The following is a 20,371-nucleotide window of genomic DNA, read 5'->3' on the forward strand; positions in this document are numbered from 1 at the left end:
ATATAAACAGGTGAAAACTCAAGATAGAGAGGTAATAATAACCACCTGATAAAGAGACTTAAAACCCTTTCACCCTACAAAAAAAAAGATTGTGCTAGAGTTATAACTTGATACTATAGTTTGATTTTTTTAAAAGATATTGGTTACATTTGTGGCTACTGTGGGTACATAAAATAAAGAATGGAATGCCCTTGCTCCCTCAATACAAAAAAGTATTTATCATTTAAAATCTTAACTGTAAAAAAATTGATGCTTTAGATTCGGGAACTAATAACAAGATTATTGAAAAGTGGGACACAGCCACTATTTCTGCCATGGTGTCCTGAAAATAAAGAGTAGTTGATATTGGAAAACTAAGTAACTATTTCAAGACAGCTACCAAAATAAAGTTCAGTCCATATGTTGACAACATATGAGTCTTAAGACCTTTCCTTTATCCCCCAAACACCCTATAGTATCTGTTTTATGTCTAGATTTCAGGTTTTTCATACCTTTTATTTTCACTTACCTAAGCTTCACCCTGCCCCCTCACAGAAGTCGTGCTGTGAGGTTACTGCAGCCTGCTTTGATTTTCTGTCTCAATTTCCTTAGCACACACACTATCTTAATACCCCTTCGCTGCTGTGTCTGCGGCCAGAACAACTTCTTCTGTTTGTTTGTACACCTTAGTTAGTAAGTGCTGGGTAATTAGTAAGCATTGTGGAAAACAAGTTTAAAGGGAATTCAGAAGAACAAGCAATTAATAGGGTGATAATGGTTTTTGGAGAAAGTGGACATGAACGGAGACCCAAACCAAAGAAAGACTACGTCCCAGGGAAGATAAGATTGAGAGGGCTAGGGCCCATGTGTGTATAGCCAGATACTTGGACTATAAGTGCCATTTAATATTGGATAAGCAAACTTAAGGAACAAATGTATATAGTGGCTTGGCCAAGTTTATTAGACTTTTATTGAATTTATTGGGGTGACATTGGTTAACAAAATTTTATAGATTTCAGCTGCACGATTCTATAATGTATCATCTGTATTTTGGCGGACTGTTTCTTATAAGTCATTCATTTATCACACATTTTTTTGAGTTCTAGGGTATGAAAACAAAGAAATTATATTTTCAGGAACTCAAATTTTAGTGGGGCAGGAAAAAACATAAAAAAAAATTGCCAAGTTCAATAGGAACTATGCACATGGTCTGTGAAAACAGGAGGAAGCTACAGAGGGGATTAGTGTAGGATAGGCCAAATTCTCAAAGACCTTAAATTCCATACTCAATTATTTAGACATTACTTTATCAGTAAGGCAAAAGACTGTCTGTGACAGAGCAACTTTGTGAGGGTTTAGGACAGTACTGACCCTTCCTAGGATTTCCCTGTGGGATTTAGTAAGAGATCTGAGAGTTCCCCTGGCCTAGCCCATAATTATACGTCAAGTTCCGCTGACAGTAAGAGTCAGGGTATAACTGGGAGAGCCAGCCATCTCTAACTAGTTGGGAAGTACTCTCTTTAATGTTAGAATTTTATAAATACCAGACAATTGAGATGCCCTAAAATACATACAAAATATGTACACGGGGAAACTGAAAATATATACATAACTTAAAAAAATAGTGTGCATTTTGATGGTGATAATTGAGTATGTTTAAAATCTAAAAGAAAGAACAAGAAAAAGACTATTGGTTGAATTTTGTGAGTTCTCAAAGGTATTTTCAAATATCTGTAACTAAACACAGTATTTTTGTTGCAAATTAATGCTTGTTTCCAGTCATTTGGCCCTTCAAAAATCACAAGGAAGAAAAGTACGACAGACTATTCTCCAACAACTGGGACTCGTCAGTTGAGCCCATTTGCTTCTCCCACAAGGTCTAAGGAACAAGAGCACCAAAATGGACCGTCAAAGGGTTAGTTAAACATTCTTTTTCACTTATTGTAATATATTTCTAGTTACTGGTTAAATCACAACTTTTACTTAATAATATATGGATATTACTGCAGCTGATTTTTCTCTTCTTAAAGAATTCAACATAGAAAAAGCCAGAATATAGATATTACTTTGGACATAAATGTAAACTTTCTAGCTACTTACTTTAAAATGCTACTGCAGACTTTCTTCTCTTACTGTCCTATCCATTAAATAGAAATTATGGCCTGACTGCCTTCAGCTACTATCAATTATAATGGTTACAGATATGCTTCTTAACAAGCTATCCATCATGAGCATAAATTAAAGGGCACACAATACAGGTACCACTGCACTATACAGTTTAAGAATGATATTCCTGAATATTATTTTTATACATGTTGTCCATTTAGTCTTATCCACACTTTGTATATCTTTATATAGCTGCTTTTATTACATTTCATTCCCTTCTTTTCCTTTACTATTTTAAATGCATTTAAAAAAATTCTGTAGAATTTTCTGTAAGCAAATAGCCTAATTTAATATGAAATGTTTTATTTTAAAATATTGTTAGTTTAAATTTGACCATATATAGTTCTTCTTCTCTGGTAGTTTATTGCTAAAATGTTTATTTAAAAGATATAGAAATCTAGACTTCATAGGTTTAATTTTTAATATTGAAAAAGGTTATGAATCAGTGACATGTCAAGTTTCTATAATATAAAATTTTAAGTAGGCTTAGATTTAATAAAATATATTTTAGATATGATTAGCCTAATTCATATTTTATTGTTTCACATTTATTGAGTGCTAAGCATATACTAGAAGCTACACAGAAACAAAAAAGTCTTATTTTACCTAATTTGTTGTAATGAAACCCATAATGAGATATTAAACTTTCAAGGGACTTTTATTTTTACTTTAATCAAATGCTTTTTATGTTAAAGCTATTACTATTAGGTTTGCTTTCACAAAAATGTACGAAGATGTACACATTTTCTTCAAGTTCTATAGTTCTGTTTTTTATACATTTTTTGATATATCTTTTGTTTAAAATTAAAAATTAGTGCCTTTGAGATGGTACATTTCCATATTGAAATGTGAATAGGTTCTAAGTGGATATGTACTCAATTTCCATATTGAAATTAAATATGGACTTAAGGGAACATTCCTTTTGCCCATAAAAAGCTTGGTCACATGATTCCAGTTGACATTTAAGTGGATAATTATCACAGATTATAGTACTAAGTAAGCTCTTTTTTAAAAAGTCATATAGCAAGGGTTCCTGGGGAGCTGGTAATATTCAATTTAACCTATATTGTGGTTACACTGGGTCACTCTATAATTTTTTATTAAACTATACATGATGTGTTTTATATACTCTGATATATATATATCTCACATACAGAAGTCTCAAAGTAAGAGAGCTCTGTCTAGGTTCTTATATCAGATATACCATCTTATACATGTTTTAGAAATTAAAAAGCCTGACTCTTAGGAAGTAATTTAAGTTCCAAATGAAGTCATAACTTCTATTAACAATCCTCATTTTTTAAATATTGTACAAAACATAAGGTATGATTTAAATAAGGACTTTTACCTAACATTTTCAAGGACATTTGAGTTACTACTCACTTCCCATCACACTTGGGGTATAATTCAAAACCTTATCATGACTTTGAAGGCCATACATCATCTAATACCTGGGCATATCTCCTGCCTCCCTTTCTACTCCCCTTCCCAAGTCACCACTCCTGTAGCCATTCTTTCCTGTTGTTCGTTCATCATGCTGAGCCCCTTCCTACGACAAGAACAGTGTACTTGCAGTGGTCTCTGGAATATTTATATGCACATGAAGTATACATTGAACACTGTGGTATGTGAACAATTTACTTAATATTAAATGTAAATGTATTTCTAGCTATAAAAGGAAGAAAAATCTGATTCTAAGTCTTCCCTCTACTTAGACTCTGCATGGACCATGAATGGGGTGACTGATTCAACCTTATACATTTAAGATGTATATATTATACACACATACACACACACACACGCATTTATCTTATATGTATCTGTGTGTCATTACCTTGCTGCCCTCCCCATCCCTTAGCAAATTTCTCCAAACTGTTATGCTTTCAGAGGAGAGGAAGACTAGTACATCTTTGCTCATCTTTACTCCCCAAAATTCATCAGTTATTTTTTTAATAATTAGGATAGAAGCATAAACAACAAATTTGCATAGTAAAAGTGAATACTTATAAATTAGACAATAGATCTGTAGAAATCACTCAGATTGCAGCAATGTAACACCACAGAAATATAAATAGAATATGATTACAACAATGAAGAGAAATGATAGAAGAAGCAGCTCTATGCTCAGGCCAAGATGGAGGTGTAGATAGAGATGCTTCACCTCCTTGCACAACTAAAAGAAGGAAACAACCAACTTAAAAACAAAAAACAACCAGAACTTCCAGAAAATCTAACTGTATGGAAGTGCGACAACCAAGGAGTTAAAGAAGAAAAATTCATCCAGACCAGTAGGAGGGGTGGAGATGGGAAGCTCAGGTGGAGAGGACTTGCATCAAGGCAGCTGCTGGCAGCTCAGATGGGCGAGGTGTCGGCTGGCAGACCAGGTGGTCCCACATTCATGTGCAGATAAATCAAGAGGAACTACTGAGGAGTGAGACAGACTGCACAACCCAGTGTTCCAACACAGGAAAATAAAGCCTCAGAACCTCTGGATGTAACACCTGTGGGGGTTGTTGGGGCAGGAGAAGCTGCCAGTCTCTTGAAAGCAGGTGGAAAGCCTAGCAAGCAGTATCATTGTCTTTCTGGAATGATACTGGAATTATCATATATTGCGATAATATGATAATATTATACCACAATGCAACCAGAATGTGGGTTGCCCTGCCCTGGTGAATACTTAAGGCTCTGCCCCTCACAACATAACAGGGGTGCTGAAGCAAAGAAATATGGCCCAAATGAAAGAACAGAGCAATAATCCAGAGAAAGAACTAAATGACAAGGAGGTAGCCAACCTCCCAGATGCAGAGTCCAAAACACTGGTAATCAGGATGCTCACAGAAATAATTGCGTATGGCCACTAAATTAAAAAAAAAAAGATATGAAGGCTATACAAAGTGAAGTAAAGAAAAATATACAGGCAACCAACAGTGGAAGTAAGGAAACTGGGGCTCAAATCAACGGTTTGGAGCAGAAGGAAGAAAGAAATGTTCAATCAGAACCAAATGAAGAAACACAAGTTCAAAAACATGAGGAGAGGCAGAGGAACCTCCAGGGCAACTTTAAGCATTCCAACATCCGAATTGTAGGGGTACCAGAAGGAGAAGAGGAAAAACAAGAAACTGCAAACTTATTTGAAAACATAATGAAGAAGAACTTCCCCAGTCTGGAAAGGAAGTAGACTTCCAGGAAGTCCAGGAAGCTCAGAGAGTCCCAAAGAAGTTGGACCCGAGGAAGCTCACAGCAAGGCACATCATAATTACATTAGCCAAGATTAAAATGAAGGAGAGACTCCTAGAAGCAGCAAGAGATAAGGGGACAGTCACCTACAAAGAAGTTGCCATCAGACTGTCAGCTGATTTCTCAAAAGAGACCTTCCAGGCAAGAAGGGGCTGGAAAGAAGTATTCCAAGTTATGAAAGACAAGGACCTACATCCAAGATTGCTCTATTTAGCAAAGTTTTCATTTGGAATGGAAGGACAGATAAAGTACTTCTCAGATAAGGTCAAGTTCAAGAAGTTCATCATCACCAAGCCCTTATTATATGAAATGTTAAAGGGACTTATCTAAGAAAAAGAAGGTAAAAAATATGAACAGTAAAATGAGAACAAACTCACAACTATTAACAACCAAACCTAAAACAAGAACAAAAACGAACTACGCAAACAACTAGAATAGGAACAGAGTCATAGAAATGGAGATCACATGGAGGGTTATCAGCAGGAGAATGGAAGGGAGATAGAGGGGGGGAAAGGTACAGGGAATAACTAGCATAAATAATAGGTAGAAAATAGACAGGAGGAAGTTAAGAATAATATAGGAAATATAGAAGCCAAAAAACTTACATGTGCAACCCATGGACATGAACTAAAGAGGGGGAATGTGGGTGTGCAGGGCAAAGGGGAATGGGGGGGGTGGGACAACTGTAATAGTATAGTCAATAAAATATTTTTTTTATTTATTTATTTTTAGAGGGAGGAGATGGGAAGGAGAAAGTGGGAGAGAAACATCAATGTGTGGTTGCTTTTCATGTGTCCCCTACTGAGGACCTGGCCTGCAACCCAGGCATGTGGCCTGACTGGGAATCAAACTGTGATCCTTTGCTTCACAGGCCCACGCTCAATCCACAGAGCTACACCAGCCAGGGCAATAAANGAGGAAGTTAAGAATAATATAGGAAATATAGAAGCCAAAAAACTTACATGTGCAACCCATGGACATGAACTAAAGAGGGGGAATGTGGGTGTGCAGGGCAAAGGGGAATGGGGGGGGTGGGACAACTGTAATAGTATAGTCAATAAAATATTTTTTTTATTTATTTATTTTTAGAGGGAGGAGATGGGAAGGAGAAAGTGGGAGAGAAACATCAATGTGTGGTTGCTTTTCATGTGTCCCCTACTGGGGACCTGGCCTGCAACCCAGGCATGTGGCCTGACTGGGAATCAAACTGTGATCCTTTGCTTCACAGGCCCACGTTCAATCCACAGAGCTACACCAGCCAGGGCAATAAAATATTTTTTTTTAAAGATTTTAAAACTTGTTCCGTTGCTGATTCTTTAATGTTTTCATTTATAAAAAGCCGTTCCACTTTTCTCATTGATACCTTCCTAGTCAATATTATAGGTAATAATTTAAGAATGTTGTATTTTCTTCCATAGGACTCAGTAAAGGTATTTTGAATTTAATAAGCATCATTAACATTGTTATTTTTCTTTTTTTAATAAAATTCAGAATTTATTCATTCTTTTGACATTTCCAATTAAAAGTAGTCCTATTGTTTCATCAGTATAAAAATCAAGTAGTTTTCCTTCTGAGCAACTGAAGAAGTTAGCTAAGTTTGTGAAGAGAGGAAAAATAAAACTTCCACAAAAGAGTAAATTACAGAAGTGAACCGAGGTAACTACCTACCAGGTTTTGGTTTCGTACTGCTTCGCCATGTTACTACTTCCAGGCCATACTCTTTTTTTTTTTAATTTATTTAACTCTTGTTTGTGTTATTTTTCATTAATTGCTTCTCTAAAGGGCTTCTTCATTCTCCACACTTGTTTACTAATACTAATTTGGTTAATTAAGAGAATAACAGGATTCAATTTGCCTGTTAGCCTGCAAACTCCAACTTGATCTGGCAATAACTGTTTTAGAAAAAAGTTACTAACATGTATATGACACCTTACACAAATCATTTGAATCTCTCTGGGTCAATCAAAATTTTCTTCAAATCTTAACTTTTGGTTTGGGACCAAATGATGCCTGAGATGTGTGCCCGCTACAAAGTACGTGTATGTAAAAGCAGCATGATACTAGCCTAGACTGTTTGAACTTTAGATTACTCTGTTAATAAATAAGCATAACATCATGGGTAAGAGCACCATTTTCACAGCCAGCTGGCTGGGTTTAGGGTCTGACTCTGCCACCCACTAGTTTTAAGGCTGCCGAGGATAAATTATGTAAGTCGTTCTATGCCTCTGTTCCCTCATCTGTAAAATGAAAATAAGAGTGACCACCTCAGAGTTGTGCAAATTTATTAGTTAATATAGGTAACATTTAAAAAAATAGTGCCTAGTCCTAAAAATACTATATAAATGAATGTCGTCATCATCATCATCATTGGTTATACTTCTAAATGTTATGATTTGTTGTAAGCTATCTTCATTAGTTACCGAAGGGGCTCTCTGGAGCCTTACTAGAATGTCCACATACAATTTTGAATATAGCCCATATTTAGTGATGGTATGTTTATTACTACAGTTTTGCAAAATTGCATCTAAAAGGAGTCAAGCATACAACTGTTCGTTATATATAACCCAGCAAGAAAAAGACCATACAGCTTTTTAACACATGTTAATTGCTAATAGAATTGAATGAAATAAAGGAAAGTAGCTATTAAGTAACTAGAAAACTCCTAATGATATATTAGCATTTACTAACAGTCTTTGATAACTAATGCAAGTGTTGTTCTTAGAGACTTTAAAACTCTTCCTGCTTATCAATTGGAAATATATAGTAAAACGTAAGTTCTTCCATGGAAAAATTGAGATTAGTGCTATTGATTTTATAGGAGGAGATTTGACTAATCCTCTTACAATAATAAAACTGTTTAGAAAAGTATCGAATAGGTGAAAATGTAAATAAAGCATTCTTTTATTATTTCTCACCTAACATTACTGATGGGTGCTAAAATGTGAAAATTAAATACAAGGTAAAAGAACAGAGTAATTTTAATATTTAGTTGTAGAGATTCATTGAATACAGACACCATAGTACAAACTTCAGGGAATTAATTAATAGTAATTTTCTGAAATAAAGGTTTAATATGTACTATGGGTTTTCATTTGTGGTTTTCTACAAAACATACATTTCCAGCTTGATTTTTTCTTGAGACAGACAGCTTCTAATAGACTTACTTCTTCAAAGTTCTCCAAAATTATAAATGTTACCCTTACATTTTTTACCCTTACATTTTTCATTAAATAAACTCTTAACCATATTAATTTATTCTGTTAAATTTAAGGATACAGACAAGTCAAGTAATGAAAAGTTAATAAATAAGAGAGGTAACTAGTACTTTATCAGAATTTCTAAATCACAACATTTTTGGCATTAAAGTCTAATTTGAGATGACAGTTTAGTTTTTTAGAGAAGGTATAAAGTTCAAAGTAAGTGAGGAAATTATTAATCACCTTCTGAACCAACTTATTCAATGAAATTATAAATACCAGATCATAGGAAATATACTTTAAATAAGTTTTCCCCCTAGTAATAGGAACAAGTATAATTAATGAAATAAAAATTAAATTAAAAAATGCAAACCAGCATTGCAAAGTCTGTTCCAGATTATATATTTCTTAATATTTAATAAATTACACTTGAAAGTTGAAAGAAATTGCCTTCACATTATCTGTATAATTGATATTTTAAAATATTTATTTATCTCTAGAGGGGAAGGGAAGGAGAGAGGAAGAGAAACATCAATGTATGGTTGCCTCTCGTGCGTCTCCTGCTGGGAACTGGCCCCTGGCAGGAACTGGCCTGCAGCCCAGGCATGTGCCCTGACTGGGAATCGAACCTCGATCGTCTGGTTCGCTGGCCTGTGCTCAATCACACCAGCCAGGGCTGTATAATTGATTTTATCTGGAAATATTAGAGCCTTCTCTGGTATAATCCTACACTGTTCAATACATGTAGAGCATTTGGAATGTGGCTTGTCTGAAATGAGATGTGCCCTAAGTGCATACACACTGCATATCAAAGATTTAGTGGGAAAATATAATTATCTCATTCATAATTTTATATTCTATGTGTAAAATTATAGTATTTTGGGTATATTGGGTTAAATGAAATATCAAAATTTATTTCGCTTAGTTTTTTTCTTTTTCTGTTTTTTTTTTTTCTGGTAGCTTAAAATGACAAGTTTATTCTCTCAGTTCTGGAGGCCAAAACCCAAAATCAGGGTGTCCGCAGGATCGGTTCTTTCTGGAGGCTCTGAGAGAGAATCCGTCCCCTGCCTCTTGCCCAGCTTCTGGAGGCTGCCAGTAAACTGTGATGTTTCTTGGCTTGTGGCTCTGTTTACTTTTTAGAAAAAAATTGCTATTAGAAGATTTTAAATTACATTAAGTGTCTCACATTGTATTTCTGTTGGAGAGTCAGATAATTTTTCACGATATATTACATCGAACAGTTCTTTTTGAAAAGTAATGAGAACATTGAGTAAATAATCATTTTCCTGCCAGTTGTTGAACAAATGGAACTGCATGAAAATATCTACTAGTGTGAGGGGAGTGTCATCATTTAAACATTTTAAGAAGTGATTTTTCTTTAGTGTTTGTCAGTTATAGTAAAGAGTTTGGATTATTCATTCATTTGCTTGTTTATTCATTTAATAAACGTCAAAGGCCATGTATATAAGATACTGAGAATCTTTAACTATGCTAATGTATCTTGAAATACATATACATCAAATATGTTTACATAGTGTATATTGTACTATAATCTAGAACAAACAACCAAATGGTTAGCTCATAAAACCATTGTTTACTCGACCACTAATAGGTGTGAACATTAAGTTCTACTAGAGCTATAAAATCAAACTAACGTTTTTAACCCCACACACATATGAAGGATAACTTAGTTTTTCTAGTTTTCTTATATAAGCCCTAGTGGAAATTTTTTTCAAAAGAGTGTTTTTTCTAGCCCTGGCAGGTGTGGCTCAGGTGGTTGTGTGTTGTTCCTCAGACCAAAAGGTCACCAGTTCAAGTCCTAGTCAGGGCACATGCCTGGGTTGTGGGCGGTTTCTGGTCAGGGTGGGTACTGAAGGCAACCAATCAGTGTTTTTCTCTCACATCAATATTTCTCTGCCTCTCGCCCTGGCTGGCGTAGCTCAATGGATTGAGTGTGGGCCTGTGAACCAAAGGATTGCGGTTTGATTCCCAGTCAGGGCATATGCCTGGGTTGCAGGCCAGTTCCCAGCATGGGATGCTTGAGAGGCAACCATACATCTATATTTCTCTTTCTCTCTCTGTCCCTTCTCCTCTAAAGATAAATAAATAAAATCTTTTAAAAAAATTTCTCTCCCTCTCTTACTTCCTCCCTTATCTTCTTAAAAAAATTGTTTTATATAACATCATGAATGAAAAATGTAAAATAACTATTGAAAAGTTATAACAGTGAAAATTTTTTCCCATAGCACATTTCAGGATATTTTTTCTTACTTTCCTTTTATTTGTCTACCCTTTTATTTTCTATTCAAAATTTGGTGATCTGAATTTTATTTAACATTTGACAATTTTTTCCTTATGTTCTTTTTTGTTGCACATGTATAGGAAAGAGAAAAAAATTGAATCATCCCAGTTTAACCGACAGAAAGAAATCTACAACAAAAGACGATGAGTAAGTTTGTTTTTTGTTTTTTTTTAATAATATACATGTGTCTAGCCCTGGCTGGTGTAGCTCAGTGGATTGAGCGTGGGCCTGTGAACCACACAATCGTGGTTTGATTCGCAGTCAGGGCAGATGCCTGGGTTGCAGGCCAGTTCCCAGCAGGGGACTCACGAGAGACAACCATACATTGATATTTCTCTCCTTCTCTCCTTCCCTTCCTCTCTAAAGGTAAATAAATAAAATCTTTTAAAAAATAATATTACATGTGTCTTGAAAGAGAGGGGTCATATTTGTTAGTGATAATTTAAGAGAAATTATTTTCTTACCGAAATTAATAAGGAGTTAAACCTGAGTTAAAGTAGTCTCTATTTGTGATGTGTTTTGCAGTGTTCACATGATAGTGATATGTGATACCTTAATTTTAATGTTCATTGAGCCCACTTTTCCCAACTTGTACATAAGAGACCAGCTTAGGGTAAAACTGAGGAGCTCTTTTCAGATTTACATGGATGGAGAAGTAATATGTTGTCTGGGAACATAATGCCTAACAAGTAGCTGGTTCAATAGGTAAGAACACAGTGAAGCCTGCAGATTATGGAATCCAGAGGAACCTAGAAGGCTTACATGCCAGCAACCAGCTATTTCATATTGGCTTGCCAGAGGTCCTTTGAATGAAGTCATTATCTGCAGAAAGCTGTGGCCTATGTATTCTGGAAAGAATATTCATTGAGCCTGGAGAAACTGAATTAAGGATAGTGATCAAATATTCAAAGTAATTCATATGTTCAGCTCATTTACCCTTTCAGCTGTTATCTTCTTCATACCACACAATATCATGGATGGGTAGAGATGAGGAAAATGAAGTTTCTTTTTTTTTAATTTTTTTAAAAATATAGTTTATTGATTATACCATTACAGTTGTTCTATTCCCCCCTTCATTCCCCTCCACCCTGCACACCCCCCCACCATTCCCCCCCTTTAGTTTATGACCACGTGTCTCAAGTTCTTTAGATTCTATATTTCCCATAGTATTCTTGCCCTCCCCCCTATCTATTTTCTACCTACTGTCTATGCTATTCTCTGAACCTTCTCTCCCCTTCTCCTCCTCCCACTCCCCTGTTGCTAATCCTCCATGTGTTCTTCATTTCTATGGTTCCACTCCTGATCTAGCTGTCCTCTTGGTTTGCTTTTGTTTTAGGTGTGGTTGTTAATAACTGTGTGTTTGCTGTCCTTTCACTGTTCATATTTTTCATCTTCTTTTTCTTATATAAGTCCCTTTAGCATTTCATATAATAAGGGCTTGGTGATGATGAACTCCTTGAACTTGACCTTATCTGAGAAGCACTTTATCTGTCCTTCCATTCTAAATGAAAGTTTTGCTGGATAAAGCAATCTTGGCTGTAGGTCTTTGGATTTCATGACTTGGAATACTTCTTTCCAGCCCCTTCTTGCCTGTAAGGTCTCTTTTGAGAAATCCGCTGACAGTCTGATGGGTACTCCTTTGTAGGTGACTGTCCCCTTATCTCTTGCTGCTTCTAGGATTCTCTCCTTCATTTTAGTCTTGGCTAATGTAATTATGATGTGCCTTGGTGTGTTCCTTCTTGGGTCCAACTTCTTTGGGACTCTCTGAGCTTCCTGGATTTCCTGGAAGTCTATTTCCTTTGCCAGACTGGGGAAGTTCTCCTTTATTATTTGTTCAAATAAGTTTTCCACTCGTGGCTGTTTCTTTCCCCCTTCTGGTACCCCTATAATCCGGATGTTGGAACGTTTAAAGATGTCCTGGAGGTTCCTAAGCCTCTCCTCATTTTTTTGAATTCTCATTTCTTCATTCCTTTCTGGTGGGATGTTTTGTTCTTCCTTCTGGTCCATTCCATTGATTTGAGTCCCAGTTTCCTTTCCATCACTATTGGTTTCCTGTGCATCTCCCTTCATTTCAATTAGTTTAGCCTTCATATGTTCCTCTAATTTGTGACTATAATCAACCAGTTCTGTGAGCATCCTGATCACCAGTGTTTTGAACTGTGCATCTGAGATGTTCGCTATTTCCTGGTTGCTTAGAGTTATCGGCTCTGGGGGTTTGAGTTCTTCTTGAGCCATATTTTGGACTGTTCGTGCCTGTTAAGTATGAGGAGCGGAACCCTAGGTGTTCACCAGGGTGGGGCAACTCAGTTGCTGGGTTGTGACGTCATATGTGGGGGCGGCGTCAAAGAGGGACAATGGCTTCCCTCCGGTGCCCGCCGCCGCCTCGACCCCCACCGGCATCGCAGCCACCACCGTCACCAGGGCCACGCGCCCCACTCCACTGCACGCGAGTGTGCCACCGCTGTCGGCCCTCCACCACTGGGTTCGCCCCCTGGGGCCTGCGTGGTCCGTCTCACTGTGCGCGAATGTGCGACCTTGGTCAGTCTGCCCCACACCCCGACTAGTTCTGGGCTGCCTGCGCTCCTAGGTCTGTCCTTCCCGACCCTGCTCCACTGCTGGCTCTGCCTCTCTTACCGTCCCCATTGAACGGTTCATAGCTGTCGGACTTCCGTATAATTTGGTTTTCTGGCCTCTGGGTGAGTCTTAGTTCTCCAAAACTTTTGTTGTATCCAAACTTGGTTGTGGGAGAAGGCACAGTGTTTCCACCTATGCCTCCATCTTGGCGGAAGTCTCGAAAATGAAGTTTCTACCCATTGGAAGCTTGTGGTCTTACGTTAATATACCTACTCTGACTTAGAAGTAGGTAATGTTTCAAAATGTTTTTCAACCATTTGATAGGAACTTAGAATGAATTTTCCTTACAAGTGGTGTTGTAATTTGTGGTTATACCCCCAGGTCAGGGTCTCAAGTGGATTTTTTCCATAATAGCTAAACTGCATTAAAAGATAGAAAGTGAGTACCATTTAGAGTATGGTGAGGATGCAGAGTTTCTCAGAGAAGTCTTCTTGCTTGGCATCTCCTGCACTAGCCCCATACCCCTTTATCTGCTTTTCCTAGCTGTTTTCCCTACCATACTTCCCCCGGCTCCAAATATTTTCACCTGCCCTATCCCAGCATACTTTTGTTATAAATTACTACTCCCTCCTTCCCCTGTTTAAAGTTCTCATTTCCTCAGTGAAACCTATCTCAACTAGATATTCCCATATTTTGCAGTGTATAACGTGTACCCATATTTTTGGCCCAAACTTTCAAGAAAAAATCTTTTAATTTTTAATTCATTTTATGTATGTATGTATTTATATTTAGAAACAAAACCAATTATCATATTCCAGAGTGTTATTTTCCATATGAATAATGTTATTGCTCTATAGGTTACACTTTTTAACACATAAGCATAAATAAAAGAATTAAAAGCATTTATATAGATACAGAATTAGTACTACCCATGTATAATGTGCATCCTTATTTTTTCCTCAAAAATTTGGGCAATAAAGTACAGATTATACATGGCAAAATATGGTGAGAGGAAAGCTTTTTTTTTGTTTAACTTATTATATTTTAAAAGAAGCAAGCATGGGCCTGTGAACCAAAGGATCATGGTTTAATTCCCAGTCAGGGCACATGCCTGCGTTGCAGGCCCGTTCCCAGCAGGGAACACACGAGAGGCAACCATACACTGATATTTCCCTCTCTCCTTCCCTTCCCCTCTAAAGATAAATAAATAAAATCTTTTTAAAAAATCAAATAAAAATTTTAAAAAAAAGAAGCAGTATATGTACATAGTATAAAAAAGGCAAGTTGTATAGAAGGACATACAATGAAAGCAAATAGCAAGTAATGGTATTACTTATATGTAGAATCTTTTAAAAAATAATCATAAAAACTGGTGGTGGGCAGTGGGTAGGGGGTTAGGACAGATGTTGTTTAAGGGTGCAAAATTTGCAGCCAGTAGTAAATAAGTCCTAAAGATCTAATGCACTGTATAGTGAATGTAGATTCAATATTTGTATTATAATCTTCAAATTTCCTAAGGCTAGAATTATTCCATCCATTCAAAAGAAATTGTAATTATGTAACATTATAGAGGTGCTAATTATCATTACAATGGCAGTCATATTACAATATGTAAATGTATTGAGTTAACATGTCATATACCTTAAATTTATACAATATGTCAAGTATGTATTTTTTTAGAAACTTTGTTTTCTGTCAACCTTATTTACACTCTGTTAGGAGTTTGTGGAGGAACAGCTCAAGACCACTCAGTGGTTGTTTCTACTCATTCAGTGATCTGGAGATATATTTCAATTTTAAAAAATTGAAAAAGAACAAGAAAGTCCGAGGACTTAACACTCCCTGATTTCAAAATTCACTACAAACCTACAATAATTAAAACAGTATGGTTTTGACATAAGGATAAGTATATAGATCAATGGAGTAGAATTAAGAGTCCAAAAATAAACCCATACATCTACAGCCAAAGTGATTTTGACAAGGGTGCCAAGTCTGTTTAATGGGGAAAGAATAGTCTCTTGAACAAATGGTGCTGAGACAACAGGATTTCTACATGCCAAAGAATAAAGCTGAAAGGAAACAAAAACACTAACTTGAAAAGATATATGCACCCCCATGTTCATTACAAGGGCCATTACAGCATTAGTTACAATAGACAAGATACAAAAACAACTTAAGTGTCTCTTAATGAGTGAATGGATAAAGAAAATGCAGTGTATATGTGTGTGTGTAATATAATATTGCATATATGGCATGCACTGGTACCATACTCACCATTGAAAGAAGGAGCAACAATTACTGAAATTTTACAACATGATGAACTTGAGAAATGTATTGTACAGGCAGAAATGAGAGATTGTTGGTTTTCAGATGTAAGTAAATTAGTAAAGGAAAGTAAGGATGATATTAAAGACCGTGTGACTGTAGTCACATGGTCACCATGTCACTCTAGTCCTCCCAGGAAAAGGGATGTAACAAAGTAATGGGCCCCAGGGCCTCTAGGATTCCTTCTGTTTTAAAAAATTATTTATATTTGTTATTGTCTTTTTCCCACTACCATTTAGCCACCTTATACTCCATCCCACCCTCAATCACCACACTGTTGTCCATGTCCATGAGTCCATTTCCTTTTTGCTCAGTCCCTGCACCCCCTAACCTCCCACTTCCGCTAGCTGTCATCTGCTCTCCATCTATGAGTCTGTCCCCATTTTCCTTGTTAGTTCAGTTCATTAGATTTCACTTAGCATAATATTCTCTAGGTCCATCCATGCTGTTGCAAAGGGTAAAATTTTCTCTTTTTATGGCCAAGTAGTATTCCATCATGTAAGTGTCCCATAGTTGTTTCATCCACTCATCTACTGGTGGACACTTGGGCTGCTTCCATATCTTGGTGATTGTAAATAACACTGCATTGAACACAGCCTATATCTTCTTTCGTGAAAGGTTTTGAAGCAACCCTGTCTGTTATTCTTGTGCATTTAGGTTAACACACCTTTGAACCATCAGAAGTAATCCTGTTTTCCAGACCTCTTGAAGAAATAGTCACCCAAAAGGGAGCACATAATCTCGTTAACTCTCCTGTACTTTGCTTTCTGTCACCTTCAGGTAATCTTTTTTACGTCCCCTCGTGAATTCCAAAGGTGTAAAAAGAAACAGCAAAACTCATTTCCCAGGGCATTTGGGATCATGCTTCATCACGCTTCCCAACATGCCAGTCTGGCTCAAGTAAACTCATAAAATTCTCTACAGGTTTGGACATTTCTTAGTTCTACAATCTGCTGTTGCTCGGTGGGAACGAGAAAAAGTGAAACTCTAAAAAGACAGGGTTGTTGATAATATTTATTGTGTTTGTAAAGGAATGGAGGAGGAGCATTTACATCTCTGACCACTTCGGAAAACGTAAAGAAAAGGAATAGAAAACAATGTAAAATTCTGTAAAAAGAAATAAAGTTCTGAAAATGACTTGTATTAAAATGTTTGATCTTGCTAAATATTGTTTTTTCTTTATTCATAGATTAATGGTATTGCTATCTAAAGTTGAGAAATCATCAGAAGAAATTGTGAAAATAATACAAGGTTTAAGTAGTATACAGGTTTGATTTTTTTGGCATATTTTATATTTCTGCTATCCCATTTGAAACAGGAAAGGAAAGAAGCCCCAGTTTGGAGAATCCAGTTCAGTTTACTGGGCATATATTTAATTTACTTTTCATGGGAATTTCTTTTTTTATATGATCATTAATAAACCATAGTATTTTAGTAATACCTGACCTTTTCACATTTAAAAGTAAATTTGTAGATTATGTTTAGTCTTTCTAATTAATAAATTGTTTTTAATCCAGGCATTTAAGGCTTACAATAGTCAATATACCAGGAAATGTTAAATTCCTTACTATGAAGTTTTAATTTTTCCGATTAAGGAAACAGTTATTTTACTAGATTTGTCCGTAGTATTTGAAGAGAATTTAACTAATTTAAAATTACTTTCTTTTAGGCTTTGGAGGGCAATAGAAAGCTTGAAAATCTCATTGGTCTCTCCTGTGGATCATGTTTCTTAAGAAGAGAAATACAGAAAACAAAAGAACTGAGTAAGAAGACTTTATGGGTTTACAGTGGTGTCTGTCCATTCTGTGTTTGCGAAGTTAGATATGTATTTTAATATTTTCAACTTTAGAGATAAGCCTGTTAATTTTTCCCAAATTTAAATTTGATAGACCTCTTTATAGATGTCACTACTGGACACGTGATAGAAATAGTAGCAGCCACATATCATTTACCGGTTATGTTATTTCAGGGGTTCCTCTTGCATGTAAAGGGGAAGAAGGTGCCTTTAAAATTGCAGTTGGGCTTTTTTTTTCTGTAGTGCTCATGTTTTTATTTATTTATTTATTTATTTATTTATTTATTTATTTTTCAGGTACCATTTTCTGTAGTGCTCATTTCTTTAAGATACAATGTATTGCATTTTGTACTTGATATCTATACATACACATATATTACTTTGAATTATTTTTTGATAGTTTCTTTTAAGATGAGAAATTATTCACCTTCCATGTTAACTCCTAACATGAGTTGTTTTTCTCTAGTGACAAAAGTAACAAAACAAAAACTGTTTGAGAAGAAGAGCTCAGAAGTTTCTAACAAAGGTAAAAAGTTGTGTTTTAACTTATTATATAAAAAGAGCCTTTCATCTCATTTTATGACTTAAGACCAATCATTATGAGTCTTTTGGTGTACTCTTAAAAGACCAGGAATCTCAACTGAAATTGCAGTTAGCAGAAGACCATATCTGATGAGCTCAACTTCCCTCATGACTGAACTTGCAAAATATGTTTTGAAATATATGTTTCTGTGTAAAATTTCATTTCTGTAGTTTCATTCAAAGTTCCTTTTGAGATTTAGAAAAATGGAGCAACAATGCATTAATAAATAGCAACTTTTAATTGTGAATTGGAAAGAGACACACATAAAATTACTTTGTAACCAATGCTTTGAAAACTTTGGCATCATTAATGATGTTAGATCTACTGTCATGCCACTGAGCATTTCACAGTGTGGGTAAGTCAGTCAGCAGGGTTTAAGTTCCCATAACACACGCATATGAATGCCATTTAGAAATCTCTGCAGAGGTGGGCCTTGAATTGGATAGCCATGGTTTAGTCTATCACTTTGTGTACCAATGACTGCCATTTATTAAGGACCAATAATTACTGATTATTACTAGGATCAGCAGATCTTTACAGCAACTCTGTAAGATAGTTGTTGTTGCCATTATAAGGAACAACGACACAGAAAATGTTAAGTAAACTTGCCCAAAGATACTGCTATTTTAGTGCCAGAGAAAGAATTTCAACTAAAGACCATTCTGACCTCACAAAGTAGGATCTTTTCATTATATCACGTTGCTTCTTCCTAAAGCAAATCAAATCACCCAGTCATTCCAGCTTGCAGATTCTGATGAGACATAACTGAAACTGGTTCAACCAATCTGTCACGGTAGACTGTGTTTAGGACCTTTAACTGCTGGCGGTGAATTGGCAGTGGAAAGTGCGGCGATTCCCTGCAGGTCAGCTCCAAAAGCCAACTGAGTCCTGGCAGGCCGGCAGCTGTGGCTCTCCTCCTCCGAAACGCATTCAGCAAAGCAGCTAACTTTTGTTGGGAGCCCAGGATTTTAAGAAGGCTTGAGACTTCTTCTCTCCTGTGCTACAAACTTGATATATGGGTTTCATTGGTTTCAGTCTCTCCAAACGTGACAAGTTTTAGAGGATCATAATGAGAAGTTGGAATGTTCATTATTTCCCAGTTGGAAGAAATCTTGAGTCTATATATTCTGTGCCAGTTCTCTGGTTTTCTTTTAAATCTGTAATTCCCTAGAGCTAATTAGAATTAGGCTTTCCATAGTTAGCTTTTCCCAACAGTTTTGAGAAATGAAGTAGATAAAATTGTAGAACAAGTAAGTGAATTGTCACTGCTCAAAATTAATGAGGAAAAATTTTCCAAAACTATTGTTTCCTTCCCTAAACATTTATTAAAACATTACAGTTATTTCTGTGTGCTAAAACAGTTCTCATCTTTCAGTTATCCAGTATATACTGATTCCTTGTGTGTTTATGCATAATCAGTCTTAAATCTATTTTCTAACATTTTAGGCATTAAAACTGACTTGTGCATTACCAGGTTTTCCTTAAGGACTATTTCTTTATGCAGAGAGAGGATTGTATCACTAAATTGTGTTTTCCAATTATTATTATTATTCCTAATAAGCATTGATTATTTGTTGTGGTTTAAATGAAAACTGAGTTAATGTATACATAATGTTATATATCAATACATATAGTATATCCTAGAATATATATCATCTTCCATTTCTGTTTCTTGGCAAAAGCTACATTATCTTTTTATATTTTTTGAGGTATTCAAACCTTCATTAGCTTTTTAGCTATCTTGAAGTAATACCTGAAAAATAGATTGACGCTTATTTTCTTTATAATTGGAGTTTGAGCTATATATTTTTACTGGGTTCTCTTCCCTCTTTCTCTGGTCTCTGACATTATGTGTGATTTTTTTATTTGGGTGGCATTTTTGTTTTGTTTCACTTTCTGCTTAGAGACAATGAACACCACCAGCACATGCACATGTGTATGTAAATTTCTGCTGAGGTAGTAACTTCAGTCCCCTCCTAGTCATACATTCTTTTTGAGAGGACTTCGTTAGTTTTTCTTAACATCTCAGTCTAGTTTGCTTTATGTTTCTTATTTGAGGATCTGGCCTTTTTATAGAAATTTCTACTTTACTGTTTTCTTTTAGTTATGCTAGTACCAAGAGCTGTCTGAATGCAAAAGTGTCTTGGGAATCTTCTTAACATTAGAAATTAAATAGTTAGGAATTATGTAATATAAAACTATATAATATGTAT

General features: G+C 35.8%; 1 protein-coding gene across 2 annotated transcripts in view; it reads left to right on the forward strand.

The window, feature by feature from the left end:
- ITGB3BP (integrin subunit beta 3 binding protein) overlaps window positions 1–20,371 on the forward strand; it is a 61,316-nt gene that overhangs the window by 29,584 nt on the left and 11,361 nt on the right. Inside the window, exons 3-7 of one of the 2 annotated variants that reach the window (XM_037043466.1) lie at window positions 1,759–1,894; window positions 10,962–11,028; window positions 16,970–17,048; window positions 17,450–17,543; window positions 18,042–18,101. In XM_037043466.1, coding sequence (XP_036899361.1) covers window positions 1,759–1,894; window positions 10,962–11,028; window positions 16,970–17,048; window positions 17,450–17,543; window positions 18,042–18,101 — 436 coding nt within the window. The remainder of the gene's footprint in view (window positions 1–1,758; window positions 1,895–10,961; window positions 11,029–16,969; window positions 17,049–17,449; window positions 17,544–18,041; window positions 18,102–20,371) is intronic. The other variant, XM_037043469.1, reaches the window with a different exon arrangement.

Source organism: Sturnira hondurensis, unplaced genomic scaffold, assembly GCF_014824575.4.
Source record: "Sturnira hondurensis isolate 20B ecotype Veracruz unplaced genomic scaffold, ASM1482457v3 Scaffold0000648, whole genome shotgun sequence".
Taxonomy (NCBI): domain Eukaryota; kingdom Metazoa; phylum Chordata; class Mammalia; order Chiroptera; family Phyllostomidae; genus Sturnira; species Sturnira hondurensis.